General features: G+C 38.4%; 1 protein-coding gene across 3 annotated transcripts in view; it reads right to left on the minus strand.

Annotated features, from left to right (window-relative positions):
• The window catches only part of LOC126470098 (GATOR complex protein NPRL2), a 176,523-nt gene that overhangs the window by 33,994 nt on the left and 115,893 nt on the right, over positions 1–26,636 (minus strand). For all 3 annotated transcript variants that reach the window (XM_050097665.1, XM_050097667.1, XM_050097666.1), the window contains exon 8: positions 3,564–3,733. In XM_050097665.1, coding sequence (XP_049953622.1) covers positions 3,564–3,733 — 170 coding nt within the window. The remainder of the gene's footprint in view (positions 1–3,563; positions 3,734–26,636) is intronic.

Consider the following 26,636-nt stretch of genomic DNA (forward strand, 5'->3'; position numbering starts at 1 on the left):
GACACATCATTTTAGTAGTGACTGCTCTGAATACTCATAACATGATGAATTTGGTACTGCAATTCACCCAAATGGAAATTTAGTCCCAAGAACTATAGAGAGCCTTGGAGAATCTTTGCTCTATTTTGTGGAATGATTTTTGCCTGCTTTGGGCCATGGATCATCACGTGAGGCTGTTTCTATTATGTTACTCTTATCACCCTGACCTGGCTCTTTATATGTATAATTCAATGGTGGTATTGATACATGGGATGCTCCTCGCCAGTATACAACATCCCAAACCAACATGTTTTGAGACTAACACAGTCTAGATCATTTGATGTATCTTTTTATTACAAAAATTATATGTTTCAGCCATTGTTTCCATCAGCTTCAAAAATTACAACTCACAAAACATATCAAAGTGGGGTACCAGTTGAGTTTACTTCTGAATACCACATCTCAATCCCCCCCCCCCCCCTCCCCCTCCAATTAAAAGCTATATTCAGTGTGTGCCAATGTTGGATCTTTCTGCTAGCATCAGAGCCAGCTTCAGACTTCAGCTGCTAGCGCCTCAGCATGAGGTCTCTCCAGTTCTGCTGCCGTGAGTCTCCCCACTGGTCAGCATCTCTGCCACTGCATTCCAGGCAGACACGCTCTGCAATGATTTGATGTTTACCCTTTCTTGGGTTTTTCGTGGAGACTACAGTACTGCCTTCAGCAAACACAAAATGCTGCCCTGGAAGACTTCAACATAGAGTTGGCAGAGGACATACAGCTGAGCAAAACACTCTCGGACGACCCTCTTCCTATTTATAAAAGGCAGCACATTACACACTATATTCATCTCCAAATGCTTTTTGAGGAGGAGGAAGAGGAGGAGGAGGAGGAGGAGGAAGGAGGGAAGGAGGGAAGGAGGGAGGGAGGGAGGGAGGGAGGGAGGGAGGGAGGGAGGGAGGGAGGGGGGGAGGGAGGGAGGGAGGGGGGGGAGGGAGGGAGGGATGATAATGTATTGTGGTTGGGATCCCGCAATAAAGCTGCAGATATGTTCCGCAAGCAACTAATGTTGTGCAATTTTGCATACACCTGTATTTCCAATACTTCCCTTTCTGCATCATCCCAGTATTACCTTTTGTCTTCAGGTTGATTACCAGACACACTACAATGCTAATGATGGGCTTGCTTAACTTAAAATTGGCTTTGGAACGCCTGGAATTGTTTGCTTTCCTTATGTCAATGCAAATAATTTGTGAACTATGTGCAATCTGCTACTGTTCCCACTATGTAATAAAATGCACAGGTATTATGGATTTGACCCACAAATAATATGGCTCAGTAGTTAAGTACTGGACAACAGATTGAAAGGTCAGTCCTAGGATTTTTATCCTTCATATATCATTGCTTTCACCTCTGGCAACGTTTGTTAGCGTGAAATGTCAAGTTGCACTGTAGTTCAGACACCACGTTTAACTGTCGGTCTCTCTATAACTGGCTGTGTAAGTCAGTTCACAGCTCGAAGGAAGGGAAGGACATACCACCTCCAATAGGACCATTCCCAGTGAAGTATTGTGATGTTCAAACAAACCTTTGGGTTAGTGATAAGTTTATCTTTGTGCTGATGTGCAATGTGATTTTATACCCTTTGTTCTCATATCCCTAAAGGAAAATTTTGATGATAGAAATTGTTTTCACACTGGGAATTTAAAGAAACTGAACTTTAAAGTAATGTTAAGAAGTGAACGTATAATTAGCACTAAGCTCATGCGAGACAGAGCAAGGATTCATGTGAATAAGATAGAGGGTGGAAATCAGTTATGTCTAGTTGTGAAAACCATCCAGAGATTTCATTAGGGTAATTTCGTCGAACCTACAACAAGAGTTTTCATGTTGGTCACACAGTCCAGTGTCCTAGCCACTACATCAACATTGTTTAAGAAACTTTATCAAGAAGCAAATCACAATATCTTACGCATGCATTGAATTGTTCTGATAACCATAAACATGGTTTGAAATTCACTCATTTGAATTTCAGGTAATGAATTTACAAAGCCAAATGTGTCATCTAACACAACAGATTAGTACCAAAGGATTATCGCACATTGTTTAGTTCAGTATATTCGTAACTACAAGTGAGGAACCCTCAGTAGCAATATTTAGAAAGTTAAACTTCACATACAGTGCCTGAAAAAAATGTAACACACTCAAGGGCAAGGCCATTTTACTGACAAGCGAGGTGACAATTATTCCATCATCATAGGAGTATATGATGACAAATTCAAACCAAACAAAACACACATCACAGTAAAGAGTGCCCAAATAGTCCATCAATACACAGTGTATTCCAATTTGGCGGCAATGCAGGTGTGTATTCTTGCAAGCAAATGATGATAAAGGTGCTAAATGGCATCCTGTGACAGACTGTCCCAAACATCTTGCACCTTATGTTGCAAATAAATTCCCAATTCGTCATGCCCCATATGTGCTCAGTTGGTGAGAGATCTGGTGATCTTGGTGGCCAGGGCAGTTGTACACCATGAACAGCACACTGCATCACAGCAGCCATATGTGGAGGTGTATTGTCCAGCTGAAAATGCACATCACCTTCTTGTCAAAGAAATGGCAGTAGCATGGGATTAACAGCATGTGCAATACAGTGGGCACTGGTTACTTTACACCAAACCAAATGTGCCTGCAATTTGTAAATGATACCACCCCCCCCCCCCCCTCCCCCCAAGACCAGGAAGCCTGAGCTGGGACCTATGTGTCATAGGCTAATGCACTCTGGAACAAGCATGGCACCAGGTCTACATAATACACTTGTATGTCAAGCAGTCCCATACAGATAGAACCTACACTCACCACTGAAGGCAACGGAGTGCATTCCACTATACAGTCAACTCTTTCATGACATCAGAGTAGCCATGCTTGGCAGTAGCATGGTGTCAGTGGTAGCACGGCCAGATGCACACGCGATCTTAATTCCGCTGCAAGCACACACTTCCCTATGGTCACAGACAGTTTCCAATGGTCCCTGATGACACAGCAGATGAAAATTGTGCTCAGATATCATCCCCAGCAACTGTAACTCCAACAACGTGTTGATCTTGATGTGCATCTATACTACACACATCCAAAACCTGGTCTACTGATGCATGAAAGTTCCACAAACTACAGTTGAAAGCAGTGACACGCCACCGATACGTTGTTTCTGATATGTGCAGCAATCTGTCGATATGCCCAGACAGCTTCCCAGACACCAGCAATGCGACCCAGCTCAAATGGCTGTAACTGTTCAACAGGAGTACATACTCATTGGTGAAGCATGGTTGTACTTTAGAATGAATGTTGCAAACACTGTTCACCTCTAAAACTCAGCAATTACTGCCTGCTGAATCAAAACACAAGGTGCATGTGCCATGTGATCTCTAATGACCATGACAAATGAATCAATAACACTACAACCCATCAGTATGCACGTATTATCCTCTGGTGCCATTGAACACAGACTGAGTGTGTTGCATTTTTTTCCAGCAGTGTATTTTAGACTAGTTCACAGCCATAGCATACTACTGATTATATCATACTTTACATATCCGCCTAATCAGTTTATGAAGGAGTCCAAACTGTACAAGCTTTCTTTCATCAATGTTATGCTCCTGTGGGTTATATCGTGAGCAAAGATCCTGCAAAGTTGTACCATGAGTCATACTGCAATACATTACAAAGATCTCTTGCACAGATGGTAATTGTTGACCTGGAAAAAGAAGAAACAACTATGTGTTAATTGCAATTTCTGAGGAACTGTGGGGAAAGGCAAGGAAAATGGAATATATAGGTATGGATGAATCAAATCAAATACAGCTGCATTTACTAATTATAGTGAAGTGGAGTGGAGAGCAGTAGAAATGAAGCATATATGAACACTGTACAGCAAATTTACGGTTTTTTTTTGACAAAGTGGTGACTAACAGATAAATGTTGAGCGAGGTAGTGAGCAACATTCTTTGTGCAGAAAACTCTGTATTCATATGAGCTCTTGTAGTACTATTCAGTAATGTTATCAGTATTCACTTTAATGTAATCTGTTTTTGTCTGTACTGATTTCTGTGATGCCTGTACTGCTTTTTGTAACAATGCAGATAAAACTCACTAAAAAAGGTAATTTTATTAATAAGGTGTAGAGAAAAGTGCCAAAAAGTTTAAAAATATAATAAAACACAGAATGCAATAAATTACTTTCTGTTTCTAAATTTATTAATAAAGCAGGAGTAAATGAATACATCATCATAGTTCAGCTGAAAATTTCTTCATACTCTTTTTAAAACTGTGTACACCAACTTTTGGTTACACATTCATAAATACAAAAGTTGTCTCTCATGAATAAGGTGATATATATGAGTTGTTCCTCCATGTTCAAGGCTTTTTGACAATTGTAATAATGTTCAAAGCACACACACAACAGAATATGATAGAGTTTATGTTGCCTTTCATGGAGTTTGTGAGTCAACATTTTGATTTGGGATGAGGTTTGTAGAAATATCCTTTCTTACAGAACAGAATATTTAGAGAGCTCTGAAGAGATAGACATCCGGTGTCTATATGAGCACCACACAACCACAGGATTAGATAAATCACATATAAACGGTTATACTCTAACAGCTCAATCACGTAGAACTAATAAGAGAAAATGAGGAGTTGTTATACATTTTAATACAGAACACAAGTTTGAAAACATTGAGGCAAGTAAATTTTGCAGTCATCAGCACATGGCAGTGTGTGCTCATGAATTAACACTGAAAAATAATCTCTTTTAATTGTAAATGTATGTAGATCACCATTGGGAAATTTTGGATAGTTTACGAGGGATCTGGATTTCTTACTATGCTATCTGACACACAGAAACAACCAGTTAACAGTCTGTTGTGACTTAAATGCAGATGTTCTAAAAAAATTCTGATAGGAAGCAGGAAAAATGATCTGGAAACCTTATTTCGATCCTATAATTTGATCTCAGTAATCAACTTTCTGACAAGTGGATAAAGACAGTAGGATTGTAATTGATAATGTTTTCTTTTCTTTGCTGGAGCTCAAAGCAAGAAAATAACTGTTTATCCAGTAACAACTGCTCTTTCTGATCAAGGCATGCAGGTAATTAGCATAAACCACACAGTGCCTTACAGTACGGATACCCTACAGTGGAAATCAATTAGAATAATTAATGACCCCAGGACAAATGTTTTCTAAGAATTGTTTACAGGAGATAACCTGGGATAAAATTTATAATGAACCAAATGCTAACATAAATTTTAATCTGTTCTATGATAAACTTGTATCACTATTTGAAAATTGCTTTCCACACAAGCTAATCAGAAAGAAAAACATTAAAAAAAAGATGATGATTAAAGTATCTCATGAAAGGAAAAGAGAAATACATACTGGTAAGGAAACGTAGAGAACTTGCAGTAGTTGCACACTACAAAAACTACTCAAAATTACTAAGAAATGGGATTAAAAATTAAGGAATATGCACACCATGTTAGAAATCAGTAATTCTGACAAAAAACTTAAGACTATATGGAATGTACTGAAATGAGAAACAGGCCAACCAGCCCCATAACAAGATATTAGTATCGAAATGAATTGAAGGGCTATAAATGATAGGTCACACATAGCAAATATATTTAAAAACCATTTCTTAAATATAGTAGAACGTATAGGGACAAACAATTGAAAACAAAAATCGCAGCAGTATGTTGAAAAAGCAATCTCATAAAATTCATTCACATGAATGTATTATCAACTTCTCCTTCTGAAATCACGTAAGTTATATATTCCCTCAAAAATAAGTTCATCTGGTTTTGATGGTGATTTTAATTGAGTACTAAGGATCTGTTTCCATATAATACGCCCGGTCTTATCTAAAATATGTAATGCATCACCAGCTCAAGACATGTTTCTGGAGAGACTGGAATATGCTGATGTCACGCCCCTATATAAGAATGTTGATAAGAGAGACGTCAATAAATACTTATCTGTTTCATGCTGACATTTTACAAAATTTTTGAGAATGTGATGTATTCTAGAATAGTATCTCACCTGAGCAACAATAATAACCTCAACAAATAACAAGATGGGTTTCTGAAGAGTCACTCTACTGAGAATGCCATTTACATGTCCAGTCACCACATTTTACAAGCATTAAACAATAAAATTCTACCAGCTGGATAGACAACCAACAGATAACATCATATCTAACAAAAAAATACAAAAAGTTGTACTTAGTAATTCCACCAATATCATTTGGGAGTATTATGCTGACTGGGAAGACATCATGTATGGGGCACCCCAAGGCTCAATCTTAGGTCCATTGATGCTCCTCATATATGTAAATGACATTCTGTCTAACATACAACAAGCAAATTAGTTCTTTTTGCAGATGACACGTGTGGTGTGATCAATCCAAGCATACGTACAGAAACAGAAGAAATTGTAAACAATGTTCTTAAAAGTATCATTGGCTGGTTTTCTGCAAATGGTCTCACCCTCAATTTTAAAAAGACACAACATATTCAGTACTGCACATCTACAGGTACTCCACCAATCATAAATGTAATACACGGAAGGGAAATAATAAATAGGGTGGAAACTTCAAAATTCTTAGGTGTCCATATTGATGCCAATTTAAAATGAAAACACGTTTTGGAACTCCTAAAACAACTTAGTTCAGTCACATTTGCATTAAGTGCTTACAATCTTGGGGAGAGATAAATCATGAATTTGACACACTTTGGGTATTTTCATACAATAATGTCATATAGAATAATGTTCTGGGTAACTCTTCTTTAAGAAAGGAAGTCTTCATTGTTCAAAAACGAGCTCTAAGAGTAATATGTGGTGCTCATTCACAATAATCTTGTGGACATCTATTTGAGAAGTTGAGCATTCTGACTAGTGCTTCACAGTATGTTTATTTCCTCATGAAGTTTGTTGTAAATAATCCACTGCAGTTCAAAAGGGACAATGATGACATAATTCCAATACCAGAAGGAAAAACAACATTCATTACGCCACATTAAGGTTGACTTTACCACAAAACAGGGTGCACAATGCTGCTACAAAAATTTTTGATCACTTACCAGTGATACAAAATGACTGACAGACAGCAAAATAAAATCTGAAGAACAAACTGTAAAAGTTTATCTTTCACAACTCCAGTACCACAGAAGAATTTCTATTAGTGTAATGTGTAAAAGGTGGTGAGTAGGAATTACTAATTCACATTTGCATATTAAAAAAGATTATCTTCAGCATGTAGCCATGATCTATGGAACATGAAACCAACTAGCTAGCTAGCTAACTAACTACAGGCATTAAGTCTTTGCCTTAAAAAGTGAGTAGTCTTGTCAATGAATAAGCTGCCTCAAGACAAACGTACAGTTTCTAACTGTAGTATTTGATTTACAGTGCCAAACTTTTAACATGAGATTATAGCACTTAACGGGCATTTTAAATTCCTAAATTCAGTCACCTGGAAGACATTAAGTAGGTAGCCTGCAACTAGTACTGGGCCCCAAGACAGTTGCTTAGTAATATGGAGGTAATGATTTTCCTAAAAATTAATTTCAATAATTTATAAAAGTGAAGTGAGTTCTATAAATGTGCCCTTTTTTCCTTTCTTTTTCTTTAACCAGACACATACACAAGAGTCAGCAATGATGCACACTAGTGTTAACTGATTGACAAGGATATATACTCAACATCAGGAATGTTCCTTCACTATTTGTGGTTCTTTGATAATGACATGCACCACTGCAGAACTTCTGAACATGTGTGTTATATCTGTTACTAAAAAGGTGGATTTGTTGGCTTGGTAAATCCTGCCATGGAGTACACGAGACAAGGAATTACAAAGTAAGAATGTATTTAATTTATTTGACAATAAATCACAGGCTACCAGTATATTTTGTGATCTATCTACAGTAGCTCCATTAATCACAATATCCACTTAAGTAGATCAGAATATTAAGGTGTTAAAGGAACTTCTGGAAAATGGTTAAAGTCATATGTATCCAACAGGAAACAATATGTGTTACTAAGAAAGAGCCCTGTATTAAGCTATGTAGTGTAGTCAAAACTAAAGGCAACTTTAAAAAATTTTTATTGAGGATGCAACATTGTAAGTAATACTATTTCTCAATATCTCCCTAAACCTCTGTGCACTTGGTCCATTGCTGAATAGCTTCCAATTCTGTTCTGAAAGAAGCTTTGTGATGTTTTGCACATCAATTCTTGCATTCTATACACACGCTCCTTCAGTGGACCCAAGTACTGTAGGTGGAAACCACTTTGAGCTACATCAGAACTGCACAGTGGATGCTCCAGCAGCTCAGAATCAAAATCTTGAATGCACTCAACTGTTTTCCCAGCTATACAAGAGCAGGCATTACCCTGAAGTAAAATTACTCTTTTTGAAAACTTTTCTCTCCTTTATATTTAAGATCTCGGAGTAGCTGTCCCTATTCACTGACTTTTACGAGTTTGTGCACCTTTCACATCCTAAAATACAGTCATCATCATCAATTTTCCTACAGAAGCTTGGCTTCCGAACTTTCCTGCTGTAGGTAATGTTTCCACACCATGCTTTTCTGGTTACTCTGTGGTTCATACTGATGGGCTCACATACCATCATCAGTTACTATGTCACTGAAACAGTGTTATCTTTCCTTCTCAAGACATTCCTGTTTGTGTCAGTCTTCACGTTTTCATGACATATTACTTGTCAGTAAAACTGCAAGAATTCAGCCTTAACCAAAGTTTGCTACCATACTGTAGTTGTATTCTGCAAGTAATCTCCACAGCTTTGGCCCCTCCAGAGTACAGAAAACAAATCACTCTAATCATTTCTTACTTGGTACATACTGAAAATGGGGCACTCATAATAAAATGCTCTGAACCACTATGAACACAGCTATTCACTGGACCAACACAGCTAATGCACAAGAACAACAGTGAGGTTAAGGTACGCCATTGTTGTGCCAGTGCTGTCAACCTACGGACCAGGAAAAAATTTGCCTTGATTTATTTTTTGCGCATACCACTCAATTACATGGCAGTTAATTCCATATGGTGTCTAGGTGCTAAGACCTGACTGCAGCTTTAGTGTCCGGAGATGACAGCAGAGATTATATACAAGGTCGTCACAAATTTCCCAAAGTGAAATTCCCTGATATTTCCCTGCTTTCCAGACAAGTTTTAGGATTTTTGCATGACAAATTTTGAGATCTCAAAGGTAAGTTAAGACGTAAGTTGACAACCTGTATTTGTAGCTTCGGGACAAGAAACAATAGAACGAATGAGGAAATATCTAAAAAAAAGCTTGCAAGCAGATGGCATTTCCTGATGTGAGCAAAATTCTTAAGTACTAACATCAACATCTTTGTAATGAACTCTTTTTAGATGGAGGAAGCAAGCCAAATGGTAAGTGTTTCATGAAGACCGTTATTTTATTTCAATAAAACAAAATACATTTGGTGACAGAAATATGGATTTCCTTGGAGTTGCAAGACAGATTTAAAATACCTTCACTGATTTCAAAAATAACCTCAGAAAAAAGTAGGCCTCTTGAAAGAAGTGTATAAGCTGGGGAAGAATTGTGTAAACAAACACTGTAGGTGACCGCCAATAAAATGTTGGTTCTACTATGTTTGTTATTGTCGATTATTATCCACTGTGTTATATCTATTACTTTATAGTTATTTAAAAACAAAGATGATGTGACTTACCAAACGAAAGCACTGGCAGGTTGATAGACACACAAACAAACACAAACATACACACAACATTCAAGCTTTTGCAACCAACGGTTGCTTCATCAGGAAAGAGGGAAAGACGAAAGGATGTGGGTTTTAAGGGAGAGGGTAAGGAGTGATTCCAGTCCCGGGAACGGAAAGACTTACCTTAGGGGGAAAAAAAGGACAGGTATACACTCGCACACAACCACATATCCATCCGCACATACACAGTCACAAGCAGACATTTCTGCTTGTGACTGTGTATGTGCAGATGGATATGTGTGTGTGTGCGCGCGCGCGAGTGTATACCTGTCCTTTCTTCCCCCTACGGTAAGTCTTTCCGCTCCCGGGATTGGAATGACTCCTTACCCTCTCCCTTAAAACCCACATCCTTTCGTCTTTCCCTCTCCTTCCCTCTTTCCTGATGAAGCAACCGTTGGTTGCGAAAGCTTGAATTTTGTGTGTATGTTTGTGTGTGTATCAACCTGCCAGTGCTTTCGTTTGGTAAGTCACATCATCTTTGTTTTTAGATATATTTTTCCCACGTGGAATGTTTCCCTCTATTATACTTTATAGTTATTGTGTGATTTTTCATTTGAGAAATATATGAGAACATAGCATGCAAACCACTATACTTTCTAATATATGAACAACTTTCGAAGTGCCAAAATGTACTAAAAGAAATAAAACATCTATAAAATGCCACACTGTACAATATACTTGTGGTGAGACAGTCAAAATTCCTGAAATCCATTGCCTGTGGCCTCTGACCTGTCAAGAAGCACCGCAGTCCTTCGTCCAGGGATAAATCCGCTGCATTACGCCACACACAAACAGACTCCGCCTATGGACAAATCGGTGAGACTAGACCTGACAGGCAGGGCCTGCACATTAGTGGGAAATGAATGGCTTCAGGATCGGCAGGACCGATCCATTACAGATACCTGCAGTTTTGGCCCATCACGCAAATCCATTCATGTGGCCAGCTGTTCACATGCCACAGATAGCATGACGATGAAATGCGATTGCAGTGATCAATCCATGCGACAGATAACTTCTTCAAATACTCTGAGAATCAATAATAATGAAAAGAGGAAGCAACTCACTGTAAAGATGATTGGTGATCCACAGGTGGGCACGTAGAAAAGACAGTCATCCTCTCACAACTAAATTATCTGCCACAGCACACACACATTTACACAATCACTCAGACACTACTCATGCACACATGACCGCTGTCTAAGTCCACTGAGTCTACAGTCTCTGAGAACCGGATCCAAACAAACCACTCCTCATGCCTCTCTTGGGCAGCTGCTACGCTAGTGACAAGAAGTGGTGGCAGCACTGGCTGCAAGCTGAGGGTTGTGGTAAGAAGGGGAGAAGCAGTAAGAATGAGGGAGTAGGGAAGCAGTGCGTGTACTCAGCTGCACACAGCCAGCGATGATGCATTACACATCAGTAAACAAACAATTTCATCTACTGAGACAAAAAATAAGATTTTTCCAGGGTTTTTCCCAAATTTCCCTGATGTCTCTGAAATTCCCTGATTTCCGGAACCTGTGGGAACCCTGATTTTTTTATTTTGTGTGTGTGTGTGTGTGTGTGTGTGTGTGTGTGTGTGTATTGTCTACATCTAATAAAGGACTTAGACAGCTGATAATATCCAGCAGTCTTCTTACAACATGCCTATCTGCCGCCCAACACCTCCTATGTGGTGAGTAGCAACCTATCAATTTTAACTGTTGTTATTCTTTTTTAAATACATATTAGGAATTTTTAACAATATTGAAAAGGAATCACTTTCTTAATGTTTTATAATAACAATTCATATTTAATTACAAACCAGTTTTCTGCTTCTTAGGCCACTGTCAGGTGACAACTGACTGTCATAAAAAAACAAAGTTACGTGCAACATACAGGTATGCCGTATTAGAGATACAGATACAACGTGTTTACAAATTAATGTATTGAATTATTTTATATTATAACGAAAATCATTAAATAAAAGAAAGTGGACAATAAAGTTGAATTTACTATTATAACATTTTCATAACAAACTCATTCTAACATATGGCAAAAAAGAAATTGTGCTTAGGTATGTAAAACAGAACTGGCGTTCTGTGTCATGTTTACTGGTTTAAAGTATTTCCAGTAGTGTCATCCTTGTGGTTTTCTTTACACGACGCAAAATATAACAATCTACGCTGTATGGTTAGTTTTCTACTAAAATATGTCCTGGAAGACTTTAGCTTCCTTGCAAAGCAATCTTAAATTTTGTCAACATTTGGTATACTGTGGTTGACCAGCATTGTGAAAGTGATATAAATTTACAGACCTTCTTCTTCTTCTTTTTCTTTTTTTTTTTTCCCCTGAATGTTGTCAGTCTGGTAAGAGGTACAGCCATTACTGGAAGTGATAAGTCTGACTGCCTGATTCCAGTTTAGAAGGCAGATGCATACAATGGAAATGATATGAAGCAAATGCAGCATGGAATGTAAAACTGTATGTTTGTGACTTTGGGGTGCTGGAAGCTTGCAGGGATTACAGTATCAGTAACTTTTGTTTTTCTACAAATGCCAAATGAGTGTTTCTTTGCACTGCTGTCTATATTATTAAGGGTCAAGGAATTTATAGAAGAGCCTATGAATGCTATTGTGAATTGATTTTTTTTATTATTTGAGTTTAAATGCCGTAGGAATGAATTTTATTGTCTAGTGGTAACAATCCATCAACACAGCACATCATCCATGTAACTGATATAGCATTTGATTTTGCAACTTAGTAACATTATGCATAAAAGATTGCGCTAAGTGATCCTCGAAATTTCTGAGTGTTTGATTGAGAATAGCATGATAACCAAAATCACGATCTTAAATAAATATTAAATTTGATAACAGTCCAGGTGGAAACTGTTGTTATTTACAACAGAACACCACCACCTTTCTGAGCCTTTGTGGACAGAGATAGGAATCCTTGATATTCTGCACTGTATATACTGAAGGACACACAGATAGCCAGAGCATACAAGTAATTTTACACTGAAAGTATGTTTTACCTGCTATAGTGAAATTCCACATCATGTGATATATACTTATTGGTAAATGGAAAACCATACAACAGCCAAGATAATGCCCTGCATAGACCAAGCTGTAAGTTACAGCCTTATACATTATCTGATAAAAAGTATCCAGATGTTCCTATGCAACGTGGAGTTGATCACTAGATGTCACAGGAGGCTGGCCCACTAGTGTAAAAGCAGGAAGGGATTATTGTGTTGTCAGTAAATACAGAATACCAGCAGAGTGGGTCGATCGGGGAAGGTCAGCGACTTCGAACATGGACTATTCATCAGATGTCACCTGACTAACAAATCCATCAGGGTCCTCCTTAAATTGTGTAGGCCGAATGTTGGTGATGTGATTGTGGGCTGGAACTGCGAAGGAACAACCACAGCTAAACCGCAACCAGGCAGACCTCATGTAGTTACGGACAAGGATCGTCAAGGACTGCGGAGGTAAGTTGTAAAAGAATAATTGCACAGAATCAGAAGAAAAAATCACTCATGAGTTCCAAACTGCTACCAGCAGTCCAGCTAGCACAACTGTTGTGCATAGGAAGTTAAAAACCATGAGGTACAGTGGTTGAGCAGCTCATCGTAAGCCACAAATTTACACGGTCAGTGCTAAGAGACATTTCAGATGGCATGAAGAGTGAGGCAACTGAACAGTGGATGACTGGAAATGAGTGATTTGGAGTCATGAATCACGTTATATGCCGGGGCAGTCCAAACAAAGGTTTCTGTTTTGGAAAATGGCTGGAGAATTTCACCTGTCATCATGTGTAGTGCCAACAATGAAGTACTGAGAGGTGGTGTCATGGTATAAGGGTGTTTTTTGGGGGTTAGGATGTGGTACCCTTATTGCTGCTAAGGAAACGTTAAATGCAAAAGATCATGAACACATTTTACAACATTGTGTAAATGGTCAGTAGAGGAGCAGTTCAGAGAGGGTAACTGATTGTATCAGCATGACAATTCACCCTGTCCTAAAGCAGTATCTGTGAGGCAATGGTTTGTGAGCAAGAAAAGTCCTGAAACGGGATGACCTGCCTGGAGTCCTGGCCTGAACCCAACCACACACCTTTGAGATGCGTCAGACATCGAATTCCCTCCAGACCTCAGTGTCCAACATCACTACTGTCTCTGCCCTGCCTCCCCCCCCCCCCCCCCCCCCCAATTACTGAGGAAAAGGGGCTGCCATTCCTCTACAGACATTAGCACACCTCACTCAAAGTGTCCCTAGCAGTGTTTAAACCTTTATAAATGCATTCCACATAAATGTCCACTTGTACTGTGTCTGAATATTTTTGATCAGAGAGTGTAGTTGCACAGCCCATTTAAAACAACACTGGTGTGTTTCCAGAATGAGATTTTCACTCTGCAGCGGAGTGTGCGCTGATATGAAACTTCCTGGCAGATTAAAACTGTGTGCCCGACCGAGACTCGAACTCGGGACCTTTGCCTTTCGTGGGCAAGTGCTCTGCCATCTGAGCTACTGAAGCACGACTCATGCCCGGTCTCACAAATCCACTTTTGCCAGTATCTCGTCTCCTACCTTCCAAACTTTACAGAAGCTCTCCTGCGAACCTTGCAGAACTAGCACTCCTGAAAGAAAGGATATTGCAGAGACATGGCTTAGCCACAGCCTGGGGGTAGAGCACTTGCCCATGAAAGGCAAAGGTCCCGAGTTCGAGTCTCGGTCGGGCACACAGTTTTAATCTGCCAGGAAGTTTCAACACTGGTGTGTTGTTAGGCTTTGTTCCACACCAAATACCATGGGATTTTGAATTGCGTGGATCAATAATGGCCTTGTGATTCATGGACAATATGTGAAAAATCATTTCCATGGCAGGAAAAGCAAGGATTTGAAATGACAGGGGTACCTGAACAGCCAAAAATCTATATTCCTTACACACTGCAAGGAGCTGTTGCCACATGTAAAGTGGCAATTCTCAACCCTCCGCAATAGTTACAGGTATAGGGCTAGTTCAATGTGCATTTTGACTAACCTAATGCCCTGTTGGTGGCTAGCACTGGCGGTCTTACACACACACACACACACACACACACACACACACACACACACACACACACACACGCGCGCGCGCGCGCGCGCGGGTGTGTGTGTGTGTGTGTGTGTGTGTGTGTGTGTGTGTGTGTGTGTGTGTGTGTGTGTGTGTGTGTACGCCATACATTCAAAATTTAGTGAGGATTACAACAAAGCTTTGTAAATTGTCAAACTTTAGTATAGCGTACCAGTTTTTGTACCTGGTAACAGGTTTATGTCGGCCATTATAAGAATGTTGTATAATTTCAGGGATTTTCTTTTTTTGTAGACTGCTCAACAAAAATCTGGGGCTAAGCTACTTCAAGCGGTTTAGTCTCCTCAGAAACTTCAACTTCCAATCCTTTACATATGATGGCCAGGACAGTTTCAAATAGGCAATGAGAAAAATCACACACATGTAGAAAATTTAAAATGGGTATGTTCAGCTCATTCTTCCATTTAGCTTATGGTGAAATGCAACTGGTATGTTGGTGTGCAAGGGCTATCACAGGAGGAACACCAAAACTGTTAATCTGGCCACAAATAATGAGCTCTGCACTTTCAGTCATTCTCCAAATTGAGAGGCAGAGAGGATGGAAAACTGTCCTATTTGCTTTATTTTATCAAAGCTTTGCAGGTTGATTTTATTGAGTTTGTTGTCAATGTGCCCCAACATGCTGTACTAGATTTGGTTGACAGATGCAGTATCACAATCTAAAAACATAGCTAAGTCTCATTTTCATACACAGATGGAGCAATTAAAACTATGTGATTCAGTATTGATGAATGTGAAGTCCAGCCCAGTCCTTTCCACTGTCACAGAGAGGTGAACACCAGATCAAGTAGTACATTGGCACTAGCATTGGCATAAGGCTCCAACCATTGGTCATGTCACCATATGATGTTTGAATTTTCCCTTTCATCACTATGACAGCGGAACAGCTCGAATCCAAATTCCACCAACACAATTTATGGCATTGTTCAGGGGAATTTATGAGTATTCTGGCATCAAAGACCCATGGTCTCCTGCAGCTCATTAAAGAGTAATTGCATTTCATTTGACTTCTTACCCCATTTATTCCTTCTATCTATACTGCACTGAAAACATGCACAAGACAGTTCAAATGTCCGTGGTATATGCTGTGTGTGTTGGTTGGAAACACACTTGTTCCATTCTCTCCTGATACTTGTCGATGACAACAGTAATGTATACTTTACTCTCTGTCTTCAAGCTTTCATTCAGTAGTGCTCAGTTCTGTCTCCAGTTTGTTTTTCTGACAATGTTAGTTGTACGTTAACAGTGACACACAGCAGTACAAATAGTTTTACTGACGAAGTGTTCAGTGTTATGCACCTCATGTACGGGTTCAATGAAAGCAATGGGACAGAAACATAACAACAATATTCTGAACTGTTCCTGTAGCAATGGCAACCACATCGCAGTACTTTTGCATCTCATGGTTGTTCTATTATTCTGTGTTGTGCATTTTAATGTCTGCATATTACCAATTTTTTCACTTTCGTGAAAATATTTACAAATAAACAAAGGTAACTGGGATGATGAACTGAATAAATTATAATTATTTTATTACTCTGTAACAAGCCAAGAAGACAATGAGTCCTTTATAGAAAAATATCAAGAAAATATCCTTGAACCACCTCTGAAATGTTGTCAGTGGAGTTTGGGTTCACCCTGTGTATTTTGTGATGTACACTCTGGAAACATTCTGATGCCTTCCTGTATTTACAATGAGTTGGTGAATAACTTTTCAAGTCCGCAAGTACTTGCAACAACCTATTCTTGTTCTTTTGAACAATAAGGCAGTTTTAAAGTGTGAGATCGTTGAGATTAATTGATATTCAAACCTTTGCATAGCTACATGTATGGTCTTTAGGCCTATGTGGAAGTCATAACTCCCCAAGAGAACAAGGTGTCTTCATAAATGACCTGAAGGCTGTGGAGTAGATGCATATGCAATGTGATTCCTCACTCCTGGAGACTGTCATGCGGCTCTCAAACAACCAGTACACTGTAGAGCTTCCTGTTAACCTTGCTGGGCAGCTAGTTTCATTGTTTCCTTTTGGACACTGCTTAACCGACTTTGTGTATCTGACTGGAAAATAGTCACTGGAATGCAAAACATGACCATTTCTTGCTATGCATTGTATGTGGAGATCAGAGAGTGTAACTAGACATCTACGATGGAGAACAGTCCTATACTAGTACTGAAGTGGGAGTCCTGTCCTATTTTTAGAAGCTAGTGAGTTTCTGAAGGAACAAGACTTTCAACATCTCTAATTTGCAGGAATGTGTTGGCAGAATCTTGCAGCACATATGAGAAATGGGTGAGGTAGCTGTGGAGCAAGATTCCTTTTGGACACAATGTCATTGGAGGAGGGGATGTGGGGCAGAAAAGAGAAAATATGTTAACCATTTATCCTATACGCCACACACACACTTGTAGCACTACTTTGAAAGCTGATGATATGAGGCAGAGGTAAGGTGTGATATGTTTCACTAACAACAGAGACTACAACTAGGGATGGCGGCAATAATTGAAACAATTGGTTTTTGGTAACATCTTTTTTTCCATCACTAGTTTAACCTGAGTGTCAAAACTGCTCAAAATAACCAATTTTCACTTGTGGGTTCCTACTGTTTTCTGTAATAAATGTAGAAACTAAATGACTGAAAAATATTGATGCTCTCTGTTTCAAGATATATAGAATCAAAATACTAAATTAAGTTAGTCAAATAAAAGAAAACTTAGTCTGTCCATCATTCGCTGCTTTTCTTGAAAAGTAATAGAGTGGTTGAATACTACAAAAAAAATCACTAGTATTCTCCTAGTGAGACCATTTTTTTTTAAAAAAACTTTGCTCAAAAACAATGTTGTAATCTAAGATCATATCACTATTTGGGCATTATGAATAGTCCATGGTAAAGGGTCAAAACTAAGGTTAAAGAACTATTATTCACATTAATTTTTCCGTTTCAAGAGCTACAACCAGATAAAGGCATGTTATGTAGACACAGACAGCAGATCAGCTACTTTCAATTTTTATTGTAAACTATGAATGAGCCGTTAAGTTTTTTTAAGTTTTCTGCACATATGATGTTGCAAGTTTGTTGTGGCTCCTCCCATTTTTAATCTTTCAAAGTAAACAGTGCACTTTGCTTTACTGATAGTTCACTTCGTAAAATACTTCCAGACTATGGATGATGTCATTCTGTAATGCAACTAATGTCTGATGAAGGCAATGAGAAACTACTATATAGACCCTATGGGGTAAGCCTTGCACATTGCATGTACACACATACTATCTAACAGGCCACACCACACAGTAACAGGTGCCTTATTATTTCAGCAACACTGTATCACTTCTTATGCCATGTGTTTATTTCTGATTTCCATTGGCATAGTTACTGAAATAGGACCAATAACTTTTCCCATTTTCTATTATAGCACAATATTTCAGATCAATGGAAATTTTATGAACAAAAATTACCCATTTTTGAACAAGATTTAATTAAAAAGCAAAAAATTTAGCAACAGTGCAATGGCTAATTGGAATTTCCATTTTTACCCAGTTATCAGTAAAAAACCCACCTGTTATAATCATTATAATCAAGGCCAAACAAATACAGGAAAATATCAGTTATTCAAAACTAAAACATAGTATCAATTTTAACCGGTCTGGTTTAGCCATCCCTAGCTGTAACCCCTTAGCATGGATGTATCAGAATGTCTGCCTTTCCTGTGCTAGTAATAACAGTTCTGCTACATAAGCCCTGGGCCTACTTAGCTTCCAACGCAGTATGAGAGAAACTTTATCACCAGCATTTGTCAACTTCTATATTTTTTCCTTGCTGTCAAGATTTTAATAATATGACAGCTGAGAGTTCAGAAGAGGAACTGGTTGGTTCCATCTGGTAGATCTCGGTCTATTACTTTTGTGGACAGGTTCTTATCAGACTCATCAAACATCACTGTGGAATGGTCTGGTGGTTTTTGACTTGTCCTTTTTGGCTATTGCTTGTTTATCTGAGTTTTTTTCCAGTGGTGGTGATGATACTGATGGAATCATGTACTGTATTCTTAGATATTATTCAATTATGTGTAATCCTTAATAGGTTAAAAGAGAAAATAATTAATAATACAAAATTTATGTGATTTGTGACAGGTAGGTGTAATAAGTAAGTGATGGTTACAAAGGTGGTTTAATGGTATTATCAAGGCACGCTATAATGATGGTGATGATGATCATATTAAAAATTACAGTACTCAAAGTTTTATAAACTTTGTTCTAGCAAAGAGAGTAAGAATATGCTATTCTACAACAGAGCACAATAAATGAATTCGCACACTTATAGATTCACTACAATGATTGTGAGTGGGAGAGAGAGAGAGAGAGAGAGAGAGAGAGAGAGAGAGAGAGAGAGTCAAGTTAAGGCTGACGTATACGGTTCCAACTGGCAGAGCATTGAATATAGCATTAACATGAAATGCTGAACACGTCTCCATTGGTGATGTCCTACATGGAACGGTCATCCTTTGTGGTTACTTCCTCAGTAGTGTTATATTTCATACTGATGAGAAATGGGCAACTGAATAATGTATCAGCAATGACTATAGACATAGACTTCAGGACTGGGCTGTCTTACAAAGGAATGGTCCAATACAACATGTCGAAATTTATCCTGAATTTTTTTTTATAGTGGAAGAAGACAATGAAAGAAATGCACTGTCAAAATTTTAGCTACTAACAGGCACTGCAAGTATTAAAAAAAATAGCTGAAAATTGCCAAATTTGTAGCGCGCCAGGCGGCGGTAGAAATGTACGCCCTACTGGCACTGTAACAACTGCACACGCACCACTAGGCACACACAAAACCAAGGTTGGCAGTACATTCGTAAACAGGAAACACAACACAACCAGATCGTAATTTGTAAAGGACATTTCAAGTTACAATTCATTGATAGTTTCTCTGACACTACAGTACACAGTTACTATTCTCTCAAATTAGCCACTCCAGTAACATCTGTTACAAATTATCAGTTGCTTTTTGCAGTAATGGTAAATGTTGACAATACAGATAAAGCTGAATTAATATTTATTGTGCTTTTGTAAGGCATGCCTGCTAATACTACCCCTTTTTTTTCTTCCAGTTTCACAGTAATGTGGAATCCAATTAACATTCTCAATTTACCAACGATGAAATATGAAGAATGTGGTTTCCAGCCAAAATCACTTACTTCTCCTGAGGAAATACATATGTGTCATTTGCTAGTTGATTTCCTCGACATTCATTTGAAATTGTGAATACGTTAGAAGAAATTAGAAATGACTGTGATGATCCCATGAATTGTGGTTCGGATGACATCAGTTGTAACAGTTCTGAAGAAGAATACCTTTAAAAAAAAAAAAAAAAAAAAAGAGTACTGCTACAGCTTTCGGGCACTGAAATGTTGGTTAAACAAAGGAGGGCAAAAATGCTTGAAGTTATGCAGTGTGCAAAGGCATTTTCATTTTGTAAAATCGGAGTGTGAACTGTACAAGTGGAAGAATGAATTATGTGAAGCAAGAAATATGCACCAAATGGAAACCTGAAACCATCTGAATGAAAAACTGTTCGAAAGATTTCGAACTGCTCGCGAGAGCCTATACACCGTTACCAATGGAGATCTATGAGACTGGGTCTTTCAAATTGCATGCGACATGATCATGCTAATTTCCAGGCTTCATCGACCTGCCTACGCAGGTTCAAGAAATCATACAGAATAGGAAGTCGCACAATTACCACGTTTTCGTCACACAAACATGTAGAGCAGCTGCCAGAGATAGACAATGCTACAGAGAAATTCATAGCTGATGTAAAGACAAAACTTGCTGTTATCCTTGCAAGTGCTGTTTATAACACTGATCAGTCAGGTTTAATGAAAGAACGGCATGCACACTGCAATTTATCATTTCGGGGTGAAAAAAAGATGGAGCCAGTTGCCCAATCAATGAATGCAATAACACATTTGTATACGATAATGCCCGTGATAAGTATGAGTTGTTTACTGTTTCCACAGCTGTATATGTCTGTCTTCAAGAACCACAAGGCAAATTAGGACCAAATATAAGAAATGGACTATTTAATTGCAAAAATCTTTTAATCAACATATCAAAATCTGGAAAAATGGGAAAGAATAATTTTCAACATTTTCGTTTTAAAAGTATTCCTACCAGCCACAGAAACTAATTCTTGCTTTTGTTGGATTCATGGTCTGGACATAACGATGCCTCTGTTTTTGTGGAGGGTGACAAAAAATCTGTAGATTTAATGTGGATTCCACATGGAACTACTAGTGCGATTCACTCTCTCGATAAAGAATTTTTTCAGCAGTGGAAAGCATTTTTCAGGAAATTATCAGACAACATAATTTCCTATACCTCTCTCTCATTTCAGGTTTACCAGTGGAACAGTACTCTTAAAAAGCTCCAGTCATTTGTGCATTACCATTTTTCTTCACCACACTTTACAAATTTGATCAAGTATGCCTGGCATGCAGCGCAATATGCAGAACATTGGCTGGGACCATTTCTGACTCCATCACAGTCCTGTCTAAATAAAACTAGTGGTTACTGCGAAGTGCCTGACTGCATCAATTTTTCCGTTGTTCGGTATGCCTGGTGCAAGAAAAATGTTTTCGTCATTCAATAGACACTTCAAATTTTTGTGACGATTATGGGGAATAAACAAAGAACTATTTCACTGATAGTCAAATGTACAACATTCAAACATTATTAAAAGGAATGGCCTACAGGACTTGTTATAAAATGAAGTACTGCAAGACACATTTCATTTCAACAAATTACAAGTCCTCATTGATGCAAGTCATCTGTGACATCAAACACTGCCCTGATTTTATTTTCTCTGCTAGCCACTTTTATCAGAATTACATGTGCAAGAATTGAACTGTCAGTGTGAGGTTATTCAGAAAACTGTGAATAATTTGAACTAACAAACATGAGCAAAAAAAAAAAAAAAAATTCTGTCTGGTGTACCCAGTAGGCCTCTTGCAGGTCTTACAACTGGATGCCACTGCAGCTACTTTCGTGTCCCTAACCTTCCCCAGTTATCTAATCAGAAAATGGGGACCTGCCGTTTAATGAGGAATCTGAACTACACGTCTTACGTGGCCACTACAATATCTGTAAGAAGTGAATGCTGTGTTAAAAATCATAGTGAAAAAGTTGTGGTCTGAACAGGATTTGACCCCGCACTCTCTGGATCACGAAGTGCATGCTTTGCCACTACACCATTTTTGTTTTAGGAAACCTTGCGCCATTTTGCAAACTCAGTCAAGAACAGTGTGCTCACTATGCAAAATAATTGTCACTGAATACCAAAGTTTTGCATTGTGGCTCTAACAAGTTAGAGTTGTATCCTGCATGCTGAATATTAGCTTCAAAAACTAAAAACTAATAATATAGTGTTTATAGGCAATGTTTGCTACCTTGTGTTCTCTTCTATTCTCTCTAGTATAAACGGTTCTACCCATATATAAGCAAATGGTAGTGAATTTTCTGCAAATGCTCATCGCACATGTTCACTTCCATTCACTCCATTGTAAACCAGGCTTTAGGTGCTTAAAATTGGTGTCTGCGAACTCTGGACAATTCCGCTATGAGGCATTGCGTTACTGAGTCGCCATGCCACATGCTAAGTGTGCAGTGGGCATGGCTGTACAAACTGCTGTTATAAGCTGTTCTTCGTGTGGCAAAAATGTGTAACTTTAACATTTTTTACAAAATACTTGCAGTGTCTCTTATCAGCTAAAATTTTGGCAGTGCATTTCTTTTGTCGTCTTCTTCCTGTGTAAAAATTTCAGGGTAGGTTTTCACATGTCTTATAGCCATTCCCTGGTTAGAGGAGGTTGTTCCTAATGTTGTGAGGGCCACACACAATATGTGACCTCAGAAGCAAATGATTTTCAGCACAAAGCTAACAAGATCATTTTAGTTTCAAAACATTGGTGGATAACATGACAAAAGTGACTGAACTGGAGTTCTCATAGTGGAGGAGTTACCATCTGATGTTGACCTGCTTGTGTAATTGTGAAAAGGACTTCTTATACTATTGATAGTGTGTGCTGTCTAGAGAAGAGAGCAAATAGCATGGGGTATTTTAGACTCTTTTAGTGTACTCTTTTCTGAAGTAAGCTATCATATTTGTCAGCAGTGTATCATGATTCATAGCTCTTGTGATGATTTGTATTTCAAATGGAAATCATTCTACAGTTCTTTGTCAAACTGGAAACATACAATCAGTTTACAAAAACTGTGATCCAAGCCCACTGGTAACTGTAAGGGCACACTTGTGTTGGCATGCTTATATGTCTGTTCACTATGAGGCACTGTAGTGTACTCCATGTATAATTCAACCGAAATTTCATCAGGGCCTTGTGCCATATCCACTTTGAGTCGTCTTAATTGTTTTCCAATACCAGAGATGCTGACTTCAATGTCTCTCATTAGCAGGTGATCAAAGTGTGTAGATATTTTTTTTTAAATACAGGCTTTAGTATACCAGTTTTCTGCCTGGTGCGTTTAATTTCAGCACAAGATAATCTGTTAAACTGGATAGAAGTTTTGAATTCATTAGCTGACTTTACATATGTCCATGACTCCCCATAATTTTCTGATGGTTCTTTGACCACACTCTAATTATGATACTTATTGTATGCTTCACACCTAGCACTTCTTATGGATGCATGAGCTACAATTAAGTTTCCTCCACAATTTGCCCTATATTCCCTTTTGTAGCAAACAGCATAGAAATCTTACTTTTGCATCATTCCCTAAATGGTATCATTAAACCAGGGTGGATATTTGCTATCTTTCATTACTTGCTAAGTATTTATCTAGATGTGTGTGAGCTCTAGCTACAGCTCTTCTGTGTTTGTCATATTTTATATAGACATTCTCAATTTCATTTTAAGTAGTCTGTTAGTGACTTTCAGATCTACCAAATACCAGTACTTTCCTAGCTTCCCAAACACTTTCCTAGCTTAGCAAACACCAGCATCACCTATAGAGGATACTGTGACTATTAGGAAGTAATGTACACCACGAAGATCTGACAATGATGCAAAGAGGAGATTTAAACTTTTAGTGCGCTGCCATTAGAGTAATAAATATCTAAAAATGTTTTTGTCTGATGAGCGAAACCAGTAATAAATCAAATAATATGCAACATGTGGTTGTTTCATCTGTATACTAATTTTCTAAATTTCTCAATGATCCTATGACTATGGGTGGCCACTGTCCCAGTAAAGACATCATAGCTGCTAAACCCTGTCTCTTTGATAACAACCTTGAATAGAATGGGTCACTTAAAATCAGAGAGTCTAAGGTATTTCTTTCACATGGGGGTTGTCAGTCTAGTTATTCAATGCCATCTGGTAATGTGTTCAGTATTACCTTCCAAAACTTATTGTCCTTACTGCTGATAATATATGTATAATTTTTGTAGTCCATGTTGTTGTTGTGGTCTTCAGTCCTGAAACTGGTTTGATGCAGCTCTCCATGCTACTCTATCCTTACATCCTTCTGAATCTGTTTAGTGTATTCATCTCTTGGTCTCCCTCTACGATTTTTACCCTCCACACTGCCCTCCAATGCTAAATTTGTGATCCCTTGATGCCTCAGAACATGTCCTACCAGCCGATCCCTTCTTCTAGTCAAGTTGTGCCACAAACTTCTCTTCTCCCCAATCCTATTCAATACCTCCTCATTAGTTACATGATCTACCCACCTAATCTTCAGCATTCTTCTCTAGCACCACATTTGGAAAGCTTCTATTCTCTTCTTGTCTAAACTATTTATCATCCATGTTTCATTTCCAGACATAGCTACACTCCATACAAATACTTTCAGAAACGACTTCCTGACACTTAAATCAATACTCGATGTTAACAAATTTCTCTTCTTCAGAAACACTTTCCTTGCCATTGCCAGTCTACATCTTATATCCTCTCTACTTCGACCATCATCAGTTATTTTGCTCCCCAAATAGCAAAATTCCTTTACTACTTTAAGTGTCTCATTTCCTAATCTAATTCCCTCAGCATCACCCAACTTAATTCGACTACATTCCATTATCCTCGTTTTGCTTTTGTTGATGTTCGTCTTATATCCTCCTTTCAAGACACTGTCCATTCCATTCAACTGCTCTTCCAAGTCCTTTGCTCTCTCTGACAGAATTACAATGTCATCGGCGAACCTCAAAGTTTTCATTTCTTCTTGGATTTTAATACCTACTCCAAATTTTTCTTTTGTTTCCTTTATTGCTTGCTCAATATACAGACTGAATAACATCGGGGAGAGGCTACAACCCTGTCTCACTCCCTTACCAACCACTGCTTCCCTCTCATGCCCCTCGACTCTTGTAACTGCCATCTGGTTTCTGTACAAATTGTAAAGTGAAAGTGTAGTCGATACATGGCAAATTAAAGTAGCATTGCACTACTACCGAATGCTATGGGTATTCCAGTGCTATCAAGTTTAGGCTATTTTTCAGATGAGAGTTTGGCTGATGTGTTTCAATTCAGTGGCCAGTAGAAATATCCAATTACTATCCAATTACTATCAAATTGACTACCAAGCTCGATTACTCCTTTCCACATCCGATTACTCTTGTCCACATGAGTTCACAAGACATCAGCTGCTGGAAAACTATTGCTTGCCTCTGACATGTAAGCTGACCTGCACAGCAGGTTTGTAATGTAGGTCGATACTATTCCCACACAACACACCTATCCTGCAGGACTTTAGCCCCTATATGGCAGGGGCTTAAGTAACACATGTATCACTGTAAATGTCACAACTAGAGCATTATAACCTCCTCCTTCACTCCCCCCCCCATAGTAGGTCCTTTCTGGGCAAGGAGTTCCTGTGCTAAATTTGGTCGACTTCAGTCCAGGAGCATGTGAAGAGTTCCTGGACATAACATACATATTCTCAGCGTCCTATATTTTAAGACATACTTACAGCCTGTTATAACGTTAAGATCAAGATCATATGAACAGTTGACGAGTCCTTACATGAAAAAGGAGAGTGAGCAATGATGAATCTTTTGGGGATATAACAAGGAAAGGGGAAATTAGAGAATGTCTGAGCAAAACAGACAGAAAACAGAACATTCAAGTAAGAGGTTACAAAATACTCCAAGAAATATTGGAGTGGTGTACACAGAAAAAAGAATTACCCTAGTGGATATGAAAGTGACAGGAATAAAAGAAAACTTGTTTAAATTTCACCCAACTAAACATGGAAACTGCACATGTTGGTCACTGTGATAACACTATCACAATATGGCTTTTACAGTAAGAGCAATGTCTCTGGAGATATGCTTTCCTTACCCAGGTTCTAAAACTGTAACAATTGCATCTAAAAATTGACTAGGCCCATCCACATCATCAAACCATCCTGCTTACCTATGGCTGCTGTTCTTAAATTGATCTGGACTGCACAACTTCTCTTCAAATAAAAGCCAGAATATATTATTACTTTAATGTTTCCTCTAAATATTTTATAATTATTTGCCACAGATTTCATTCTGCTTACCTGATAGTAAAAACAGACAGAAAAGTTCACAGACTACGAGACGGTGCCCACTGAAAAGTGCAATGACACAATGCTCATAAACTGACAACAGTTAAATAGCACATCATGTAGAAAGTGTCAGAAATTTGTTGTAAAAGGAATT

Source organism: Schistocerca serialis, chromosome 3 (genome assembly GCF_023864345.2).
Source record: "Schistocerca serialis cubense isolate TAMUIC-IGC-003099 chromosome 3, iqSchSeri2.2, whole genome shotgun sequence".
NCBI lineage: Eukaryota > Metazoa > Arthropoda > Insecta > Orthoptera > Acrididae > Schistocerca > Schistocerca serialis.